We start from the raw sequence: 22,951 nt of genomic DNA on the forward strand, positions 1-22,951 counted from the left end.
TTTAAGGGTTGATACAGTTTTCCTTAGGGGAAATCAAATCTGATATTTTAAAGTGGAAATTACTAACTTTAGAAGCCTTTTTAAACCTTTTATACCTCAAATACTCTGTTTGCATTTCCAAGACAATTTTCACGAACAAACAATTCTACATCTATCTGTATGTAGTTTTGTTCCAAGCTGTATGTCTTAAACTTGTCACGTAAGGCTGGCATATACAGTATACTTTAGTCTGCAGAAAGACGTAACAATGTCTTGTTCTTTGGCAAATGTGGCATGACCCTTTTTGCCACCCATGACATGTGCTTAAGAACAATTTCTGCATCATCTATATACGCTTTATAAAGAGTTCATGAAGGCCTTGTTAGGAGAGTTTTATTTGATTAGGATCCCCATTAGCTACCCATCCCCATTAGCTACTGCACATGCAGCAGCTACAGTACTCTTCCTGGGGTCCACAGAAAACATACACATACATGGCAAAGTACAGAACAGTAATAGACAAGAACAACATAAGATATTACATGAAATGAATCATCTAAATTAAATAAGAGTTATAGGAAAGATACCAAGAGGCAAGAAAAATACTATTTACACACAATTCATATATACATATTCATATTCTTATATACAGTACAGTTAAATTAGATCTTTAAAAGAGGAGGGGCACAGTGATACATTTTTTAAATTTTTTAAACCTCTTGTGGCAGAGCATTCAACGATGACATGGCTCTATACTTAATTAACTAAGCGACTCATTAAATCTGTTTCTGGTTTGGGTACCGTGACGAAACCCACAGAGGCGTGTCTGGTGGGGTATGTATGTCTGTTTGAAGTGTATGCAAATAGATTGTACAAGTGTTTTCAACACACACATTTTTCTTAAAAGGACTGGAAGACAAGTAATCAATTTCTCCTCAACCCTCAACCGTGAAAGACTATCATGCATGTTGTTGATGTTAGTTCTGTGTGTGCAGGTAAGGGCAAAGCCCTTTGTTATGATCCAGTTGCAGTTTTGCTAGGTCTTTCTTTGCTGTTTCTTTGCTGCACACAGAACATATTTTTATAACACAAATACCTGTCCCAATCTTTACAACAACTTGTCAATATGACTTGATAACTGACCATCCAATGTTACTCCTAGGAGTTCAGCTTCTTTAACCTGTTGTAGATTTAGGTCTAAGAGAATGCTTTGAACCAAATACAATAATAGGTTTTTAAGATCAGTTTACTGTTATTTACCCATTACTTACCCAACTCCTTGCTAAGATTCTCAGTGAGCTCACTGGCTGTAGGTGCTGATGTGTAGAGTGTGCATTCATCAGCATATATAGTCATTTTAGCTTCTTGTAAGACAAGTGGTAAATAATTTGTAATAATAGAGAAGAGTAACGGCCCAAGGCAATTGCCTTGATGGATACCGCACCCACATATCTATTGTTAGAGAAGCTTCAATTGAAGAATACTCTCTGAGTTCTATTGGATAAGTAACACTCCAACTATGTGATGGCAGGTGATATAAAGCCAAAACAAGTGAGTTTTTCAATAACAAACTATGATCAATAACTTCAAAGGCTGCACTGAAATCTATCAATACAGCTCCAACTATAACCTTATTATCCATTTATTTCAGCCAATCATAAGTCATCTGAGTCAGTGCAGTACAAGTTGAGTACCCTTCCCTACATACATGCTGAAAGTCGGTAGTTAACTTGTCCTATAAAAATAGCATTGTATTTGTTCAAACATTCTCTACATCAGTTTACTAAGAACCAACAGCAAACTGATTGGGAGGCTGTTAGGGCCAGCAATGAGTGCTTTGCTATTTTTAGGTAGTGGAATTACTTTAGTTTCCTTCCACGCCTGTGGACACACACACACTCCTTTAGGCTTTGGTTAAAGACATGGCAAATAGAGGTGGCAATACAGTCTGCTACCATTCTCAATAGTTTGAGAATGGGAACATTATTGATGGATAACAACCTTCCAGACCAACTTGACCAAATTCAAAAGGGCAATCCTTGTCTTTCATTATTAGATCTTAAATACACAAATATGATGGTTCACTGTTCGATGTTGTGATTTCACTGCTCAGTTTGTCCACTGAACCTACGAAATAGTCATTGAAATGATTGGTTATATCAAAAGATTTTGTTATAAACGACCCATCAACTTCAATGAATGATGGAGCTTAATTGGGCGGCAGGGTAGCCTAGTGGTTAGTGTTGGACCATGAACCGAGAAGTTGCAAGATCCCTCACTACATATCCATTGCCAAACCCACTGGCTCCAGGTCATCTATACATCTTTGCTAGGTAAAGCCCCGCCTTATCTCAGCTCACTGGTCACCATAGCAACACCCACCCATAGCACGCGCTCCAGCAGGTACATTGCACTGGTCAATCCCCAAAGCCAACACTCCTTTGGCTGCCTTTCCTTCTAGTTCTCTGCTGCCAATGACTGGAACGAATTGCAAAAAGCTCTGAAGCTGGAGTCTTATATTTCCCTCTCTAAATTTAAGCATCAGCTGTCTGAGCAGCTTACCGATCACTGCATCTGTACACAGCCAATCTGTAAATAGCACACCCAACTACCTCATCCCCATATTATTACTTACCCTCTTGCACCCCAGTATCTCTACTTGCACATCATCATCTGCACATCTATCACTCCAGTATTATTGCTATATTGTAATTATTTTAGCCTCTGTGGCCTATTTATTGCCTACCTTCCTACTCTTCTACATTTGCACACACTGTACATAGATTTTTCAATTTTTCTTTTTTTTTGTGTTATTGACTGTACGTTTGTTCATGTGTCACTCTGTGTTGTTGTTTTTGTCGCATTGCTTTATCTTGGCCTGGTCGCAGTTGTAAATAAGAACTTGTTCTCAATTGGACTACCTGGTTAAATAAAGGCGAAACATTTAAAAATAAAAAAGGTCACCAAGAAAATAAATGTATCTGTTAGCATCAGAGACCTTATCAAACATCACATATATATTCTCCAGATACCGACAGTTTTCACTTGGTGGCCTATAGCAGCACACTAAAAGAAGAGGCTTCAGATGAGGCAGGTGAGGCAGGCACTTCTACTTCATTTGTCATGAGATCCTCTCTGATCTTTACAGGAATATGGCTCTGAATTGATGACAACTTTGAACACTCTTGACATTCTCTCAACCAGCTTCAGCTGGAATGCTTTTCTAACAGTCTTGTTAGAAGACTGTGCTTAACACTTGTTGGCTGCTTTTCCTTCACTCTGCAGTCCAACTCATCCCAAGCTATCTCAATTTGGTTGAGGTTGGGTGCGGAGGCCAGGTCATCTGATGCAGCACTCCATCACGCTCCTTCATGGGCAAATAGCCCTTACACAGCCTGGAGGTGTGTTGGGTCATTGTCCAATTGAAAAACAAATGATAGCCCCACCAATGGGTGGCTACTTTGAAGAATCTAAAACATCAAATATATTTAGATTTGTTTAACACTTTTTTTTTCGGTTACTACATGATTTCATGTGTTATTTCATAGTTTTGATGTCTTCCCTATTATTCTACAATGTAGAAAATAGTAAAAATAAAGAAAAAACATTGTATGAGTAGGTGTGTCCAATCTTTTGACTGGTACTGTATTTAGCAACACCTCCCCCATAGACATTCCTGTATTTTCTATAGATGTTATATCCTTGTATTCCTACTGCTGTATCATCAAAGGTACTGTTTAAGTGAGTCTCAGAAATGGCTAATATTTTAATATTATCTAAGATTGGCAAATTACTATTGAAAAACAGTGGAAACACATGACATAGAGGGTTGCAGAACTTAACAGAGCCAGGGTACATCCAGGCCTGATCTTGTGCAAATACCAGATACATTAAACCCATCTGGTTCACAATGTTCACATCTCCTGTTTGTTTTGGAAATAAGAAGAATGGCAACGTCCCCCTGCTCTGTGCCTTGGCAAGTTCCCCCGTCTCTCTCTCTCTCCTTCGGAGTCACTCTTCTGACGGGCCTCCAAAAAGACATTGAGTTATTTTTTAAACAGTGCTGGTGATACGGTTTATTGAGAGTTATCACAAATGTTTGGTTTCAATGAAGCATGACAGATTGTACATGATGTTGGGCCTTTCATAGATTGAGTGACTCACTAACCAGGTTTTGATCCAACCTTTAATGGCTGGAGCGCACGTGCCATGACTAGAGTGGCCACAACTTTTTAACAGACCAAAACCAACAGTAGAGGGGAAAATGCGATACATGGGAATTGAAAGATCTTTTTATGTGCACTACGTCATCACCCACAGCCTTTTATCCGCAACCACTCAGTTTAATGGGAACACCCCATTAAACTGTATGGTATGTGTTCATTTGTGGATGTCCGTCATCCATTTCATATGATATGTTAAGAATGACCATTTCTATGATATGTTACAGGATTTGCAATTTGTACAATATGTTACAGATTTGCAAAATGTATGATATGTCATGAATCCCAATTTCTCGTGGCTGAAGTTAGCTAGGTGGCTAGCGTTAGCTAAGCTAGGGGTTAGGGGTTAAGGTTAGGTTTAGAGTAGTAAGTAGTTGCAGTTGCTACAATGTTACAGTTGTCTGTGGTGAGATTCTAACACGCAACCTTTGGTTTGCTAGACGTTTGCTTATGTGTCCATCCATCCACCCCGACCGACCACTTTCATTTTAGCCTTAATTAAGTAACCGTACCAAACGTAACATATCATATTCATTTGAGTGTCCCGGATTTACTACATGACTTCTAGCCTATGAGAAGTGAGCCCCCGCTAGGAGACGGTTTCTTTAATGTCCCGTCGAGAATAAACGCCCATTGCACTGCATCCCTCGTGGAGTTATGCTAAACTCCTGAAAATGTACAAAAACAACATTCCTGAGCTAAGTGACGGTCTTCAAGAAATTCTAGAACTGAGGCATTCTCAGTGTCTGGAGCAATAGAAATGAAATCATCTGTTATGTTGAACTGTGGATCCTTCTTTTAAGGAGGAGAGAGATAGAGAGATAAAAAGAGAGTGGGATTGTGTTTGTGTGAGATCATAACATGTGTTTTGAGCTTGTTATGTGTGCGTGTGTATGTCATTGGAAGTAGCCCTGAGTGTCCGAGAGAGGCCTGGAGATGTTATGGAAAGCCCACTGCAGGATCCCATCTATGGAGCTCTGCTGAAAGAGGACAAATATAGAACATCATTAAATAATAGTTCCCTGCCACAGACATGTCTATTGTCTATCACAGAGAGATAGACAATAGACATAATAGAGATAACTTTCTCTATATGAAATAGCGGAGGGACGTAATGACATGTTATTCACATCTGATATCACTTATCTTGATTCACATGAAAGTCTGATTCACCTCTCCCATGATGGAGTCTAGTTCATCCTTGTGTAGGATGGGCTCTGAGAGAGAGGTGTGCTCCTGAGTGTGTGGAGTCAGACCAACCTGGGTGTACAGTGGTTGAGAGAGAAAATAAGACTGTATAATGACCACACACACACACACACACACACACACACACACACACACACACACACACACACACACACACACACACACACTGTACCTGTAAGCTCTTGGATTCCGCCTCTCTGTCTGTTGAGCTGCCCCAGGGCCTACTGCAGGAGGAGCAGACGGACCTCCCACTGTCACAGACAAAGACAGAGGAATGCTGACTGATATGCTGTTGAACGTTCCATTACTAGCCATTAGTAGCCATTAGCGTCACACAAATGATCACATGACCGCAAACTTTCAGTTGATGTACAGTAAAGAACGTTGTTGCTTTTAGAAAATAGATGGTGCAGCTTATAATATTGAATGAACTGGTGAATACACTATCAGAAACAGAAGATATGACTTGATAGGTTAAAAAGAGTAATACTCAGAGGTGGGACGAGATGGATTTAGAGGTGGTCTTACTTTGGGAAGTGGCAGTAGGTGTGGTACTTCTGTAGGCACTGGAGACAGAGGGTCAGGTCTCCTCCACTGAGGAGGCAAACCCCACACGTCTCCCTGACCTCCACCACCTCGCCACCTGCACACTGGTACACACAAATGCACGCATGCACACACACACACACACACACACACACACACACACACACACACACACACACACACACACACACACACACACACACACACACACACACACACACTGTTAGCATACTGTAGCACTTATACTGTAGCACTTAGAACACCTTGTAATAAAGCATGTATAATGAAATAGTAAATAGTTTATTCATCATCTATAAATCATTACTCACACATTAGGTAATGTTAGTAAGCTAGTTATTCACTAATGCAATTGCACACGAGAATGCGTACTAAACTACTTTTTTTTAGCACAGCCGTGTTAAAAAAAGTCGTTTTGCACAACCTCGAATGTGTACAGTTGCTTTTCTAATATGGGTCTCCTATTAAGTAAAATGTGTATTTTTATAAATGCAGTCAGGCTACTATTTCAGCCCTCAATGAAAATATAGGCCTGGTCCCGACACATCTATGGTTGTAAGCCAGGCCGGCTGGCCGTTCATTCTATCAGTTAGGTTGCCATCATTCTATCGGTTAGGTTGCCATCATTCTATCGGTTAGGTTGCCATGGACACAACCCAGCCATGAAGTCTTTTTGTTCTATATCTATATCAGTCGTTCTAAATGTTTGGCTGCCATGCCTGCTGGCAACGCTCTTATCCCTTGCTAGCTAGCCAACTACAGCTAACACATTCAGGTCAGACAGTGCAGCTAAAATAACAGCAAAGTAGCGGCATTGGCATTTGTTTAAGCTGTTTTGGATACATCCATGGCAATGAGCTAATGATGCGTGATTTCACTTGGCATAGAAAATGTGCTCTCTCTTCAGGACACTGTTCAGAGGAGCTAGCCAACTACACAGCTAATGTAATCATTTCAAACTGAAGCTGGTAAGACAGCAAACCATTCGTGAAGTATTTTTGTTGTCTATCTATGGACGCGACCCAGTCGTTTGTTCTAAATGTTCTATTGCCATGCTATCTGGCAACGCTCTTATCCCTTGCTTGCTAGCTAGCTAACTATGGCTAACACAGCAAAGCAGCTGCATTTCATTTCGTTTGACCTGTTCTTCTATTGCCATTTCTTTTTATATATCCATAAAAATTATGCTGATTCATGATTTCAACTGACTGAGAAAATATGTCCGTCTCGTCCTGACACGTTAATTCTTAATAAGAAGGTGGAGATCAAATTTGAGTATTGAAACAATGTTGCAAATGTCGAGAAACCTACATAAAAGTTTGTACAAACCCTCCCTCCGTTGTTACAAACCAAATGTTAGGCGAGAAGCAATGGGGAAAAAATGTCTAGATGATTTTTACAGTGGAGATCAAGTTAATGATTTGGACTGATGGGAAGTTGATGCACAGGGATTTCTCAGATGGAACAGAAAACAAGATGCCCATTTTTTGCATCATAGGCCTACCTGTGCTAAACAGGTTTTTCAGTATGGCTTAGAACACATCTCAACCAACCACAATGCTTGTTTTGACCAACCGGTTATAGAAACATTTATAAACAACTTTTAAGATTTTTAATATGGGTCTTTACTAACCATGCACTAATCATTAGTAAAGTATTTTTGCAGGGCCTCATCTAAAGTGAGAGCTAATTATACTTTATGAATGTTTTGATTGACCAGTGTAATTTCTTACAAAAAGATGGACATGCCATTGTTAGACATTCCAGCAGTACCTGATGCTCTAAATAGCCTAGAACGTATCAATGGTAAAACAATAAGCACACACGACAGAAGATGTTTAAGGCACTATATAAAAAAATGTGATTTCAAGACAGTCACACTGTTGTAGTAGTGTGATGCCTAAATTCAGACACATTCTATGCAGAGAAAAATAACGTATTTCGTCTGAAAATGCTAATATTATCATTTATTGGCATTGACTTTTCTACCAAAACCAATGCGTTGACTGCAGTCACTCCTTGGAGCAGTCAATAGACTGCCATCACATTACGTGGAAAGAGTTACTACTTCTAAAGGCTCAGTAAAAGTGCCCCCCCGAACAAAGCAAATGTGAAAATAGTCTGCGCTTAAAAGACTGAAGCACTGGAAGCATTTAAAGGTTGTACATGCCAGATTTCTACTATACAGTCATACATATAACATTCTATCTCAGTCTCATATCACTAGTAAATGAAGGATTAAAAATCCACTAGAGACAAACGGGTGTCGTGTGTCGACTATCTCCCTGTGATTTGTTCGAAGTTGACAACAACAGCAAAACATTTTCATTTACAACTCATCCCCATGTCCTTGGAACAGTTTTATGAATAAAATGGTTGAAAGATTTCTTTCAAACGTTCTGTGTTGACCACGACTCCACGACTCCATTTAGTAGCAAGTTTTAAGTTCCTCGGCATACACATCACAGACAAACTGAATTGGTCCACCCACACGGACAGCATCGTGAAGAAGGCACAGCAGCGCCTCTTCAACCTCAGGAGGCTCAGGTGGATTGGGATATGTTCCGCATTGTGTCAAACAACAACATTGATGAATACGCTGATTCGGTGAGCGAGTTCATTAGCAAGTGCATTGGCGACGTCGTACCCACAGCAACTATTAAAACATTCCCCAACCAGAAACCGTGGATTGATGGCAGCATTCGCGTGAAACTGAAAGCGCGAACCACTGCTTTTAACCAGGGCAAGGTGACCGGAAACATGACCGAATACAAACAGTGTAGCTATTCCCTCCGCAAAGCAATCAAACAAGCTAAGCATCAGTATAGAGACAAAGTAGATTCGCAATTCAACAGCTCAGACACAAGAGGTATGTGGCAGGGTCTACAGTCAATCACGGATTACAAAAAGAAAACCAGCCCCGTCGCGGACCAGGATGTCTTGCTCCCAGACAGACTAAACTACTTCTTTGCTCACTTTGAGGACAATACAGTGCCACTGACACGACCCGCTACCAAAACCTGCGTACTCTCCTTCACTGCAGCCGACGTGAGTAAAACATTTAAACGTGTTAACCCTCGTAAGGCTGCAGGCCCGGCGGCATCCCCAGCCGCGTCCTCAGAGCATGCGCAGACCAGCTGGCTGGTGTGTTTACGGACATATTCAATCAGTCTTTATTCCAGTCTGCTGTTCCCACATGCTTCAAGAGGGCCACCATTGTTCCTGTTCCCAAGAAAGCTAAGGTAACTGAGCTAAACGACTACCGCCCGTCATCATGAAGTGCTTTGAGAGACTAGTCAAGGACCATATCACCTCTACCCAACCTGACACCCTAGATCCACTACAATGTTCTTACCGCCCCAATAGACGACGCAACAGACGACGCAACAGCAACCACACTGCACACTGCCCTAACCCATCTGTACAAGAGGAATATCTATGTGAGAATGCTGTTCATTGACTACAGCTCAGCATTTAACACCATAGTACCCTCCAAACTCGTCCACAAGCTCAAGACCCTGGGTCTCGACCCCGCCCTGTGCAACTGGGTACTGGACTTCCTGACGGGCCGCTTCCCAGGTGGGAGGGTAGGTAACAACATCTCCACCCCGCTGATCCTCAACACTGGGGCCCCACAAGGGTTCGTTCTGAGCCCTCTTCTGTACTCCCTGTTCACCCAAGACTGCGTGGCCATGCACGCCTCCAACTCAATCATCAAGTTTGCAGACGACACTACAGTGGTAGGCTTGATTACCAACAACGACGAGACGGCCTACAGGGAGGAGGTGAGGGCCCTCGGAGTGTGGTGTCAGGAAAATAACCTCAACGTCAACAAAACAAAGGAGATGATCGTGGACCTCTGGAAACAGCAGAGGGAGCACCCCCCTATCCAAATCGACGGGACAGTAGTGGAGAGGGTAGAAAGTTTTAAGTTCCTTGGCGTACACATCACGGACAAACTGAATTGGTCCACCCACACAGAGAGCGTGGTGAAGAAGGCGCAGCAGCGCCTCTTCAACCTCAGGAGGCTGAAGAAATTCAGCTTGTCACCAAAAGCACTCACAAACTTTTAAAGCACAATCGAGAGCATCCTGTCGGGCTGTATCACAGCCTGGTACGGCAACTGCTCCGCCCACAACCGTAAGGCTCCCCAGAGGGTAGTGAGGTCTGCACAACGCATCACCGGACGCAAACTACCTACCCTCCAGGACACCTACACCACCCGATGTCACAGGAAGGCCATAAAGATCATCAAGGACAACAACCACCCGAGCCACTGCCTGTTCTCCCCGCTATCATCCAGAAGGCGAGGTCAGTACAGGTGCATCAAAGCAGGGCCCGAGAGACTGAAAAACAGCTTCTATCTCAAGGCCAACAGACTGTTAAACAGCCACCACTAACATTGACTGGCTGCTGCCATACATGTAAAAAATGTATCACTAGCCACTTTAAACAATGCCACTTAATATCATGTTTACATACCCAACATTACTCATCTCATATGTATATGTATATACTGTACTCGATACCATCTACTGCATCTTGCCTATGCCGTTCTGTACCATCACCCATTCATATATCTTTATGTACATATTCTTCATCCCTTTACACTTGTGTGTATAAGGTAGCTGTTGTGATTGTTAGGTTAGATTACCCGCTGGTTATTACTGCATTGTCGGAACTAGAAGCACCAGCCTTTCGCTACACTCGCATTAACATCTGCTAACCATGTGTATGTGACAAATAAAATTGGATTGGATTTGATTTGATATGTTGTGTCCTTACTCTTTTTACCATTGATATGTTCTAGGCTATTTTAAAGAGCATCAGGTACTGCTGGGAATGTCTACCAATGGTGATGTCTACCAATGGCGATGTCCACCTTTTTGTGAGAAATGACACTGGTCACTCGAAACACAAACATAAAGTAATGATTTAATAAATGATGAATGAACTATGTACTAATCATTGTAAAAGCTTCATTACAAGGTGTTATTATAAATTGCACAAACTAATCTGAAAGAGACTTTGAATGACTAACGATAACACTAACCGTTTGGAGAGAAAATAGAGAAAATAGAATAGACAATTGGAGGAGACTAAAGACCACAAAAATAAAGAATCACCTGATATGCACAGACCTGACCGCTCTTGGTTGTGGTGACGCCGGAGAGAGAGGTGGAGGATAAGGAAGAGAAGAAGGAGAAGTCGATGGTGGAGTTACTGGAGCTGGTCTCTGTCAACTGGCTCTGAGCCAAGGGCTATGGGAGAGAAGATGAGAACTGTCATACCTCAGTATCATACTGAGATCGAACCGTTATGCCTCAATGTCATACTGAGGTAGAACCGTTATACCTCAATATCATAATGTGGTATAACTCTTTCACATCAACGTCATAGTGAGTTAGAACCGTTATGCCTCAATGTTCATATTGGGGTAGAAACAGGGGTTGGAACCTAAATATATTTTCCAATCATTTCATTCTGAATAGAACCCCCAAAAATTCTGTTCCATTCCACTGTTCCCACCAGCATAATAAAGTTCTGAACTGTTTCGAACCCCAAAAAAGTAGCTGTTTATAGAGTTCCGTTAAGTTCCTTCTTCAACCTGCGAAATAGACATGTTTTTTTACATTTAGCTCGACAAATAACTCCACAAATCAGTGTGAATAGAGCAGCTTGCTACGGACTGGGCAAGCTAGTTGTTTACTAGTCTGAGTTCCGGCCTCTGTAACATTCCACTCCTTGTGCAGGTGGGAGTGAGAGAGAGAGGTGGACATTAAGGAGGCTTGGCTTGAAGCGCTAGGCATCATGATACGACGTGCATTATAATGTGTTAAGGATATTAGCAGGCCTATCGTTACTTCAGTGAATTACATAATTATCATGAATTACATAACTTTGAATATCCAAGAGTTGGCTCATGCTTTTAAAAAAGTGCTTATGTTCCGGAACATTATAAGATCACTTTTGTTCCCGATTCTGTTTCCATTTGTTGAAATGTTCTCTTCTTTTCCGGTTTTCTGTTCTGTTCCCTGAACCGGTTCCAACCCCAGGGTAGAACCATTATACCTCATCATCATGAGGTAGAACCATAATACCGAGTTGGAACCATTATATATATATAATATCATACTGAGGTAAGACCGTTAATACCACAATATCATACTGAATTAAAAATCCTATACCGCAATATCATACTGAGGTATACCGCATTATAATACTGAGGTAGAACCATTATACCTCAATGTCATACCTTTAGGGTGGAAGTAGTAGAAATAGTAGTGGAAGTAAAATGATATGATATTGAAGAAAATACCAACTTTTGACACTGACCTGAACAGGTAGTACTGGGTAGATTCTCTCTCTTCTCACCTTATTGCTATGGCATGATTGACAGCGCCAAGTGCCACTAGAGAAAGGAACAAAGCTTGGGTCTTATGAAAGATTTAGACTTTTGGCCTAATGTTTTAAAAAAAACACACAAACAAAACAAAGTTATATGCACAGAAGTCAAGTAAGGATTCTGTCCACATAAAGTATACCTTGGTATTGTGGTGAGGGGAGGGTCTAGGCAGGTCAGGTGGTAGGCCCTGGGACAGCCATCACAACAGATGAGCTCACCTCCATCTTTACACACTGCACACTCATCATCATTACGCTGGGCCTGGATACACACACACACACACTGATAGACACTCATCTTTCATATACAATCTATTTTCAAATCAATGTGAAAATGTAAATGTTGGTGAATGTGCATTTTCTTTGTCAACTACATGAGGCAAATACAGAAACACACTCCCTCTCAAAATGATTGGTTATTTACCTGAGAAAATCATGTATGAATACAACTGTATTGCTTGAACAGTCACTTACGTCTCTAACCCTGGTGCTGGACTCCTCCTTGTGGTGGTATTTAGTATTTGCAGACTTTGTCTTGTGTCCTCCAGTCAGCTCATCGAATGGCCCAGAGGTGTAATACTCACCACCCACTTTAATGCACTTTTTGGCACTTCCTGTAGAAAGACAACAAAATGTAGTCCTACTCTCCCCTTTTGTTCTTAATATTTAAATTCCTACAATGAAACCTGATATGGTGTCTGTGGAGGTTCATTGGCTGACGGCTATCTAGATTAGATTAAAATCAACTTTAGTATCACACCAGGGGGGAAATCATTTGGTTATGTGCTTAAAAAGAAAAAGTACATAATACATAAAAACATAGAATAATACACAATCAAATTAATATGGAAGTGCAATAAGCCACATATTTACAGCGCAACTGCAATGCATATTTACTGTGCACTCCTATAAACTCTCTATTGGCGCATAAATTGGTGCCGACAGTGAGGGCTGCCGCGCTTCTAGCTCTTAGGAAACTTTGCAGTATTTTATTTTTGTATGTATTATATTTAAATTTATTAGCCCAGAAAATAGTTTGTGTTATTACAGAACTAATGGATATCAGAGCGGTGGTAACTCACCAGCACTACCAGCATTATGAACAGGAATATGACTTCCCTGAATCAGATCTTTTGTTCGTACCCCCCAGGGCAATTGAACTGATTCCAGAGGCCGACCCAAAACACCGCCTGCGGAGGAGAGGTACTCGGAGCGGACTTCTAGTCCGACTTAGGAGGCATGCACACCACACACTGCTTCCGAGTATATTACTCGCTAATGTTCAGTTTCTGGATAATAAAGTTGACAAGCTCAGGGCGAGCAATTCTTTCCAGAGAGATAACAGAGATTGTAATGGAAACATGGCTTACTCGGGATATACTGTCTGAGTCCGTCCAGGCAGTTGGGTTCTCAGTTCATCGCGCAGACAGGAATAAATATCTCTCCGGGAAGAAGAAAGGTGGTGTTGTTTCATGATTAACGACTCGTGGTGTGATTGTGATCAAATACAGGAACTGAAGTCCCTTTGTTCACCCAACCTAGAATACCTCATAATCAAATGCCGACCGTATTTATAACCAAGAGAATTCTCTTCAGTTATAGTCACAGCCGTGTCTATCCCCCCTCAAGCCAATGCCACGACGGCCCTCAAAGAACTTGACTGGACTTCATACAAACTGGAAACCACATATCCTGAGGCCGCATTTATTGTAGCTGGGGATTTTAACAAAGCAAATTTGAGAAAAAGGCTGCCAAATTTCTGTCAACACATTGACTGTAGTACTCGCGCTGCTAAAACATTCGACCACTGCTACTCCAACTGACCACAACTCCATTTTGCTCCTCCCATCCTATAGGCAGAAACTCAAACAGGAAGTACCTGTGCTAAGGACTATTCAACGCTGCTCTGACCAATTGGAATCCACACTTCAAGATTGCTTGATCACGCGGACTGGGATTTGTTCCGGGTAGCCTCCGAGAAAAACATTGATGAATATACTGATATGACGACTGAGTTTATCAGGAAGTGTATAGCAGATGTTGTACCCCCTGTGACTATTAAAACCTAACCTAATCAGACACCGTGGATAGATGGCTGCATTCGCGCAAAACTGAAAGCGCAAACCACCACATTTAACCCTGGCAAGGTGACTGGGAATATAGCAGAATACAAACAGTGTAGTTATTGTCACGATCGTTGTAAAGAGGAGACCAAAGCGCAGCGTGATTAGAATACATCTTCTTTTAATGAATGAAGAACACGAAGAACACTTCAACAAAAAACAACAAAACGAACGTGACGCTATGACAATGAGTGCAGACACAGGCAACTACACATAGACAATAACCCACGAACTACAATACATCACAGGCTACCTAAATGTGGTTCCCAATCAGAGACAACGACAAACACTTGCCACTGATTGAGAACCATATCAGGCCAAAACACATAGAAATAGACTAACTAGACATACAACATAGAATGCCCACTCCTATCACACCCTGACCAAACAAAACATAGAAACAAACAACGCAAATCATGGTCAGAGTGTGACAGTACCCCCCCGAAAAGGTGCAGACTCCGGCAGCAAAACCTAAACCTATAGGGGAGAGTCTGGGTGGGCATCTGGCCGCGGTGGCGGCTCTGGCGCGGGACGTGGACCCCACTCTACCATAGTCATTGCCCTCTTCAAGGGCCTCTTTAGAGTGACGACCCTCGCCTCCGTTCTTGGGCCTAAGACCCTAATTAAAGGCCCCACTGGACTGAGGAGCGCCTCTGGACTGAGGGGCAGCTCCGGACTGAGGAGCAGCTCTGAACTGAGGGGCAGCTCCGGACTGAGGAGCAGCTCCGGGCTGAGGGGCAGCTCCGGACTGAGGAGCAGCTCCAGACTGGCTGACGGCTCTGGCAGCTCCTGGCTGGCTGACGGCTCTGGCAGCTCCTGGCTGGTTGACGGCTCTGGCAGCTCCTGGCTGGCTGACGGCTCTGGCAGGTCCTGGCTGACTGATGGCTCTGGCAGTTCTGGCTAACTGACGACTCAGGACAGACTGGCGGCTCTGACTGCTCAGGACAGACTGGTGGCTCTGACGGCTCAGGACAGACGGGAGACTCTAGCAGCTCAGGACAGACGGGAGCCTCTAGCAGCTCAGGACAGACGGGAGACTCTGGCGGCTCAGGACAGACGGGAGACTAGCGGCTCAGGACAGACGGGAGACTCTGGCGGCTCAGGACAGATGGGAAACTCTGGCGGCTCAGGACAGACGGGAGACTCTGGCGGCTCAGGACAGACGGGAGACTCTGGCGGCTCAGGACAAACGGGAGACTCTGGCGGTTCAGGACAGACGGGAGACTCTGGCGGTTCAGGACAGACGGGAGACTCTGGCGGCTCAGGACAGACGGGAGACTCTGGCGGCTCAGGACAGACGGGAGACTCTGGCGGCTCAGGACAAACGGGAGACTCTGGCGGCTCAGGACAGACGGGAGACTCTGGCGGCTCAGGACAGACGGGAGACTCTGGCGGCTCAGGACAGACGGGAGACTGTGGCGGCTTAGGACAGACGGGAGACTCTGGCGGCTCGGGACAGACGGGAGACTCTGGCGGCTCAGGACAGACGGGAGACTCTGGCGGCTCAGGACAGACGGGAGACTGTGGCGGCTTAGGACAGACGGGAGACTCTGGCGGCTCGGGACAGACGGGAGACTCTGGCAGCTCAGGACAGACGGGGCGCACTGTAGGCTTGGTGCGTGGTGCCGGCACTGGTGGTACTGGGCCGAGGACACGCACCTTAGGGCAAGTGCGGGGAGGAGGAACAGGGAGCACTGGGCTCTGGAGACGCACAGGAAGCCTGGTGCGGGGGGCTGCCACCAGAGGGCTGGTGTGTGGAGATGGCACCGGATAGACCGGACCGTGAAGGCGCACTGGAGATCTTGAGAGCAGGGCTGGCACCATCCGCCCTGGCCTGATCCTCACCCTAGCCCGGTAGATGCGGGGAGCTGGGATGTAGCGCACCGGGCTAAGCACGCGTACTGGGGACACCGTGCGCTCCACCGCATAACACGGTGCCTGACCAGTACAACGCCTGCCACGGTAAGCACGGCTCGGAGAAGTTGTAACGCCGAGCTGGCACAGGACGTGCAGAGCTAGGGATGCGCACAGGAGGCCTGGTGCGTGGGGCTGGCACAGTCTTCACCAGACAGCTAGCACACACCTCAAGACGCACCTCAAGACGGCTTTCTTTGCCGCTGCTGCTGCTGGCCATTACCCCGCTGCTTGGTCCATTGTAGGTGGGTTATTCTGTCACGATCGTCGTAAAGAGGAGACCAAAGCGCAGCGTGATTAGAATACATTCTTCTTTTAATGAATGAAGAACACGAAGAACACTTCAACAAAAAACAACAAAACGAACGTGACGCTATGACAACGAGTGCAGACACAGGCAACTACACATAGACAATAACCCACGAACTACAATACATCACAGGCTACCTAAATATGGTTCCCAATCAGAGACAACGACAAACACCTGCCACTGATTGAGAACCATATCAGGCCAAAACACATAGAAATAGACAAACTAGACATACAACATAGAATGCCCACTCCTATCACACCCTGACCAAACAAAACATAGAAACAAACAACGCAAATCATGGTCAGAGTGTGACCGTTATTCCCTCCGCAAGGCAAACAAACAGGCAAAATATCAGTATAGAGACAAAGTGGAGTCGCAATTCAACAGCTCAGACACGAGCAATATGTGGCAGGGTCTACAGACTAGAAGAGGAGAACCAGACACAACGCTGACACCGGCGTCTTGCTTCAGGACAAGCTAAACACCTTCTTCGCCTGCTTTGAGGATAACACAGTCCCACCGGCGCTACCAAGGACTGTGGTCTCCCCTTCTCCGTGGCAGTCGTGAGTAAGACATTTAAGAGTGTTAACCCTCGCAAGACTGCCGGCCCAGACGCTATCCCTAGCCGCGTTCCCAGAGCATGCGCAGACCAGCTGGCTGTTGTGTTTACAGACATATTCAATCTCTCCCTATCCCAGTCTGCTGTCCCCACATGCTTCAAGATGGCCACCATTGTTCCTGTACTCAAGAAAGCAAAGGTAACTGAACTAAATGACAATCGCCCCGTAGCACTCATTTCTGTAGTAATGAAGTGCTTTGAGAGACTAGTCAAGGATCATATCACCTGTCACCATAGACCCACTTCAATTTGCTTACCGCCCCAATAGATCCACAGACGATGCAATCGCCATCACACTGCACTAGCCCATCTGGACAAGATGAATACCTATGTAAGAATGCTGTTCATTGATTATAGCTCAGCATTCAACACCATAGTACCCTCCAAGCTCATCTTTAAGCTTGAGGTCCTGGGTCTGAAACCCCGCCTATGCAACTGGGTCCTGGACTTCCTGATGGGCCTCCACCAGGTGGTGAAGGTAGGAAACAACACATCCACTTCACTGATCCGCAACACTGGGGCCCCACAAGGGTGCGTGCTCAGCCCCCTCCTGTACTTCCTGTACACCCATGACTGCATGACCACGCACACTTCCAACTCAATCATCAAGTTGCAGATGACACAACAGTAGTAGGCTTGATTATCAACAATGACAATACAGCCTACAGGGAGGATCTGGGAGTGTGGTGCCAGGAAAGTAACCTCTCACTCAAAGTCAACAAAACAAAGGAGATGAACGTGGACTTCAGGAAACAGCAGAGGGATCACCCCCCTATCCACATCGATGGGACCGCAGTGGAGAATTTGGAAAGCTTCAAGTTCATCGGTGTACACATCACGGACAAACTGAAATGGTCCACCTACACAGACAGTGTGCTGAAGATGGCGCAACAGCACCTCTTCAGCCTCAGAAGACTGAAGAAATTTGTCTTGGCACCTAAAACCCTCACAAACCTTTACAGATGCACAATTGAGAGCATCCTGTTGGGCTGTATCACCGCCTGGAACAGCAACTGCACCGCCTGCAACCGCAGGGCTCTCCAGAGGGTGGTGCGGTCTGCCCAAAGTATCACCAGGGGTAAACTACCTGCCCTCCAGGACACCTACAGCACCAGATGTCACAGGAAGGCCAAAAAGATAATCAAGGACAACAACCACCCGAGCTACTGCTTGTTCACCCTGCTATCATCCAGAAGGCGAGGTCAGTACAGGTGCATCAAAGCTGGGACGGAGAGAATGAAAAACAGCTTCTCTCTCAAGGCCATCAGACTGTTAAATAGCCATCACTAGCACATTAGAGGCTGCTGCCTATATACATTGACTTCTGGTTAATACTTTTAATAAATGGAACACTAGTCACTTTAATAATGTTTACATGTTTTGCATTACTCATCTCGTATGTATATACTGTATTCTATTCTATTCTACTGTATCTTAGTCTATGCCGCTCTGACATTGCTCATCCATATATTAATTTATTCTTAATTCCATTCCTTTACTTAGATATGTGTGATTTGGGTATTGTTGGAAATTGTTAGATATTACTTGTACGGTTGGAGCTAGACACACAAGCATTTTGCTACACCATCAATAACATCTGTTAAACACGTGTATGTGACAAATAAAATTTGATTTGATTTGAACTTGCAACACAAGGTTTACAGTCATCAGGTTAGGGTTGTGGTCAGGATAGTGTTGTGATTCCAGTGTTACTCACCAGATCCAAACACCTGTTTGATGAGGATCTCCTCTCTGGCCCCACAGCTGACCGGCAGCTCACTGGACGACAGAGTGACTGCCCTCTGGACCGAGGTGGACACCGCCTGGACACCTGCTACATGGTAATAGCACAGTAATAATGGTCAGTTTATAGTGATGATGTTGATAAATTTAGGCTGATATCAAATATTTTGTGCCTTCCCCAAATCATCACAGAATCACAAACAGAGAATGGAATATCAAACAGATTTGATGACCCTTTCCAGCAGGTATCTGAGAGACCACTGCAGCACCTTCACTTTTGTTCACCGACTTCACTTTGCCACCTGGAACAATGACACCAAAACATGTATAATGAGCTTGGTTAAGAAACACTTGAGTTTTCATCGCAGCGCTAGTTGTGCCACCAGAGACTCTGGGTTCGCGCCCAGGCTCTGTTGCAGCCGGCCGCGACCATTGTTGTCATATGGTTACGGAGTGCATTATAATGGGTATCTGGTACAATATCTTATATCACACCTAAACTGTTGTTACTTTTTCCGTGGTGCTGAGAGTGGTGAGGGTGATGAGGGTGTCTCTCCCCCAGGCCCCTCTTCCTGCTGTGGGACTCTCGAGACCCTCGTGGGGATCTCTTCCCCTGCTTGGAGCCCACCATCTCCCTACCTGACAAAATGGAACACCACCCACAGAATAAATTATAATTATAATAAACTTAAATTCTTGTTAATCTAACCGCACTGTCCAATTCACAGTAACTTTTACAGTGAAAGAATACTATGCTATTGAGGAGAGTGCACAATTATGAACTTGACAATATATTAATAAACCAATTATATATTAATAAACCAACAGATATGCAATGTTTCATTTGATCAGTCTAAAACTTTGCACATACACTGCTGCCATCTAGTGGCCAAAAGCCTAATTACGCCTGGGCTGGAATAATTCATTATGGCCTTTCTCTTGCATTTCAAAAATGATGGTACAAAAACATGTTTTTTTCTTTGTATTATCTTTTACCAGATCTAATGTGTTATATTCTCCTACATTGATTTCACATTTCCACAAACTTCAAAGTGTTTCCTTTGAAACGATGTCAAGAATATGCATATCCTTGCTTCAAGTCCTGAGCTACAGGCAGATTTGGTATGGCATTTTAGGCGAAAATTGAAAAAAAGGGTTGGATCCTTAAGACGCTCCAATGTCACTTCAACTCAACTCCCTCACTTCAGGGACACAGCCTTTCAATCAACTGTTTTTCTCTGCCCAAAGTACCCCCCGAGGATAAACCAAGTACCCTCAGAGGTCCTAGTGCCACAGGATGAGAAACTGCTTAAGATGGGGTTACCAACCTGGTTGAATGCTGGTCAGGAGGGCCTGCAGTCTTGGGTAGCTGTGCTGGTTGTAGTCCTTGGCCAGGTTGGTCCAGAAGGCCTGGATGGTGGTCCTACTCTGCTCCAGGAGCCAGGAAAGCAGGGAGTACATGGCCTTGTGGATCCCCTCTCTGCCCTCCCTCTCCAGGGTATCCTATGGGTGGTCATAGCAAATTTTTATGATAATAATACTTTTTAGCAAACACTTTTATCCAAGGCGACTTACAGTGATTACATACATTTTTACTTGGGGCTAGTGCCGGGAATTGAACCCACTATCCTGATGTTGTTGTTGATAGATAAGAATAAGATTTAGATGATCTGCAAGGTCTTCTCAGCACCCAGAACCAAATCAGTTAAGGCTGTTACGAGAGACAATCTACAAGGCGATGTATTGAAGAGAAAATATTATAATTGTACATGACCTCCGTCCAAGCTAACATCAGGAAATGCTCAAACTTTCTCCATAAGAGCTCTTACATCAATATGAAATATACCATTATTATTATATACTCCCCATAGCTCACCTTCAGAATTTGGTCGCTGATGATGCTGCGGTCCACCAACCCATAGAGCAGTGGGAAGGGATCATCAATCACCATGGAGATGTCCGTGCGGAATTCCTTGAGCTGGGAACGGGGGTCAGGATCCTCAAAAGCCTCGACTCTGGACATGGCTCACAGTTTAGTATGTGTGGTGTTCATTCATACAGTATATTCAAGTGGTCTAATGTTGTCTGGCTTTATGTGTGGTGTGTTGCTGTTAAGTCGCACCGGCGAAGTGTAACAGGAGAATCTGAAATTATTGAAGTGACCTTTGATTTGAGCCCTCAGTGTTGGAGGTGTGGCTAGTCCAGGTGAGGGTCACTTGATGGGTATGTCCTCCATGGTTGCTCAAAAGTGTTTCTGGTTTCCTTTTTCCAGATGAACACACACACACACAAACACATTTGAATGATTATTTAGAAAGTCCTCAGTTAAGCCATTGAGGTTTGCTCTGCCACTCACCTCTCCAGGGTCCACATGTACATTAGTACTCTAACCGCCTTGCCTGTGTCCACCTGTCTCTCGGGGGGGGGGGGGGGGGGTAACTAAAGACCACCACTAACTCCTGCAGGGGAATACCTGATTCTAGTCTCACTAGAAAAGCCCAAACCCATGGGGACTGAGAGCCCAGATGAGTGGCAGTCTACACGTCACTGTGATACGAATCTATTAGAAGGTGCTTTCCACTTCAACTTCCCCCAAAATGTGTCATTGTTTGTCTGCTATGATCTCGGCCACAAGTATTAATCGTGAATGTGTGGTCATATTGATACTGTCACCAGATTGGGTAACATTTGACATGTAATTACATGATTAATGGTTTATTTAATAATTTCTAAATGTGTTATAAACCATTCAATAACAGTGACTATTCCCCACAATGTGTTTTATTTACGGCATTTCTATGCCATTTAAAAACTCTAAATGCTGTTTGGAGAACTGCAAAAAAACAAGCAAAAATGATCATTATCACCTTGGATGCTGTAGCTTCATTCACCTCAGTTGATCTACAGACACATGGCCTATTAGCTATACAATTACCCGCCACACGTTAACTCACATGAACTCATAACTATAATTGAATACGTTCCCTGAGTGCCAGGTCAGTAATGATTACTACAAGTTCAGATAGCTGGCTATCTTACATAGGTTAATTGAGTGACTGTCAAATGGGTGACATATGGAGGAAAACAACCCATTTTTGAAATTTTTGAAATTGCGTCTTCTACTTTGATGTTGTTGTTTTTTAATGCAAAAAATAAATAAAAATACAGTCTTATGTAGCTACGGCCACGACCTCAGATACTCTTATGATGAGAGCCACCAGAAGTATCTCCGCAAAGGCATACATTTCAACGTTTATTCTTCGGGCAAACAAAGTTATTGAGACTGAGGACGGCAAAAAAACTGGACCTCTGAAGGGAGATAATCCCCCGTGTGCTGACGAAAGGGACAGAGTCCTCATTGTGACCGTCACCAACTTGACGTCAAACAACGCTGGAACATACTGGTGTGGCGCGAAACAATTTGGTGAGGCATAACTACATTGAAGTCAACCCTTGACGTCTCTAAATGTACTGCAACACCTTTGTTTCGCATCCTCAAGTACTTGTCACTCCCTCAACAGATTGCATTATACATTCCTAATCAGGCCTCTGCTTTTGACCCGAAACCTAACTTGAGATCCCTTCCCATTACTCATTTTTCATTGACTCGATGCACGATTGGCGTGATTGTCAACATCCTGTATCTCAAGTTAAGGTGTTCCACCCCAAATGACGACGCGAAGGTACCTTCTTGTCTTTTCCCCACTAGCACTGACTTAGCTGATTTTAAAAGAAAAACTTTGTCGATGGGAAAATGTACTTGGTATGAGGTGTTGTTGTCTCACCTAGCTATCTTAAAATGAATGCACGAATTGTAAGTGGCTCTGGATAAGAGAGTCCGCTAAATGACTTAAAGATA

General features: G+C 43.9%; 1 protein-coding gene across 1 annotated transcript; it reads right to left on the reverse strand.

Annotated features, from left to right (window-relative positions):
- Positions 1–309: 309 nt before the first annotated feature.
- On the reverse strand, positions 310–21,295 carry aire (autoimmune regulator). Its single transcript, XM_031809673.1, has 12 exons — positions 20,969–21,295; positions 20,421–20,595; positions 19,603–19,731; positions 19,067–19,207; positions 12,855–12,994; positions 12,521–12,642; positions 12,312–12,387; positions 11,102–11,236; positions 5,940–6,061; positions 5,584–5,662; positions 5,376–5,462; positions 310–5,179 (listed from the first exon to the last, which is right to left on the reverse strand). Exons 1-12 carry the CDS (start codon positions 21,113–21,115, stop codon positions 5,099–5,101), a joined length of 1,434 nt encoding a protein of 477 aa, XP_031665533.1. The 5' UTR covers positions 21,116–21,295; the 3' UTR covers positions 310–5,098.
- Positions 21,296–22,951: the final 1,656 nt, after the last annotated feature.

Source organism: Oncorhynchus kisutch, linkage group LG30 (genome assembly GCF_002021735.2).
Source record: "Oncorhynchus kisutch isolate 150728-3 linkage group LG30, Okis_V2, whole genome shotgun sequence".
Classification (NCBI taxonomy): Eukaryota; Metazoa; Chordata; class Actinopteri; order Salmoniformes; family Salmonidae; genus Oncorhynchus; species Oncorhynchus kisutch.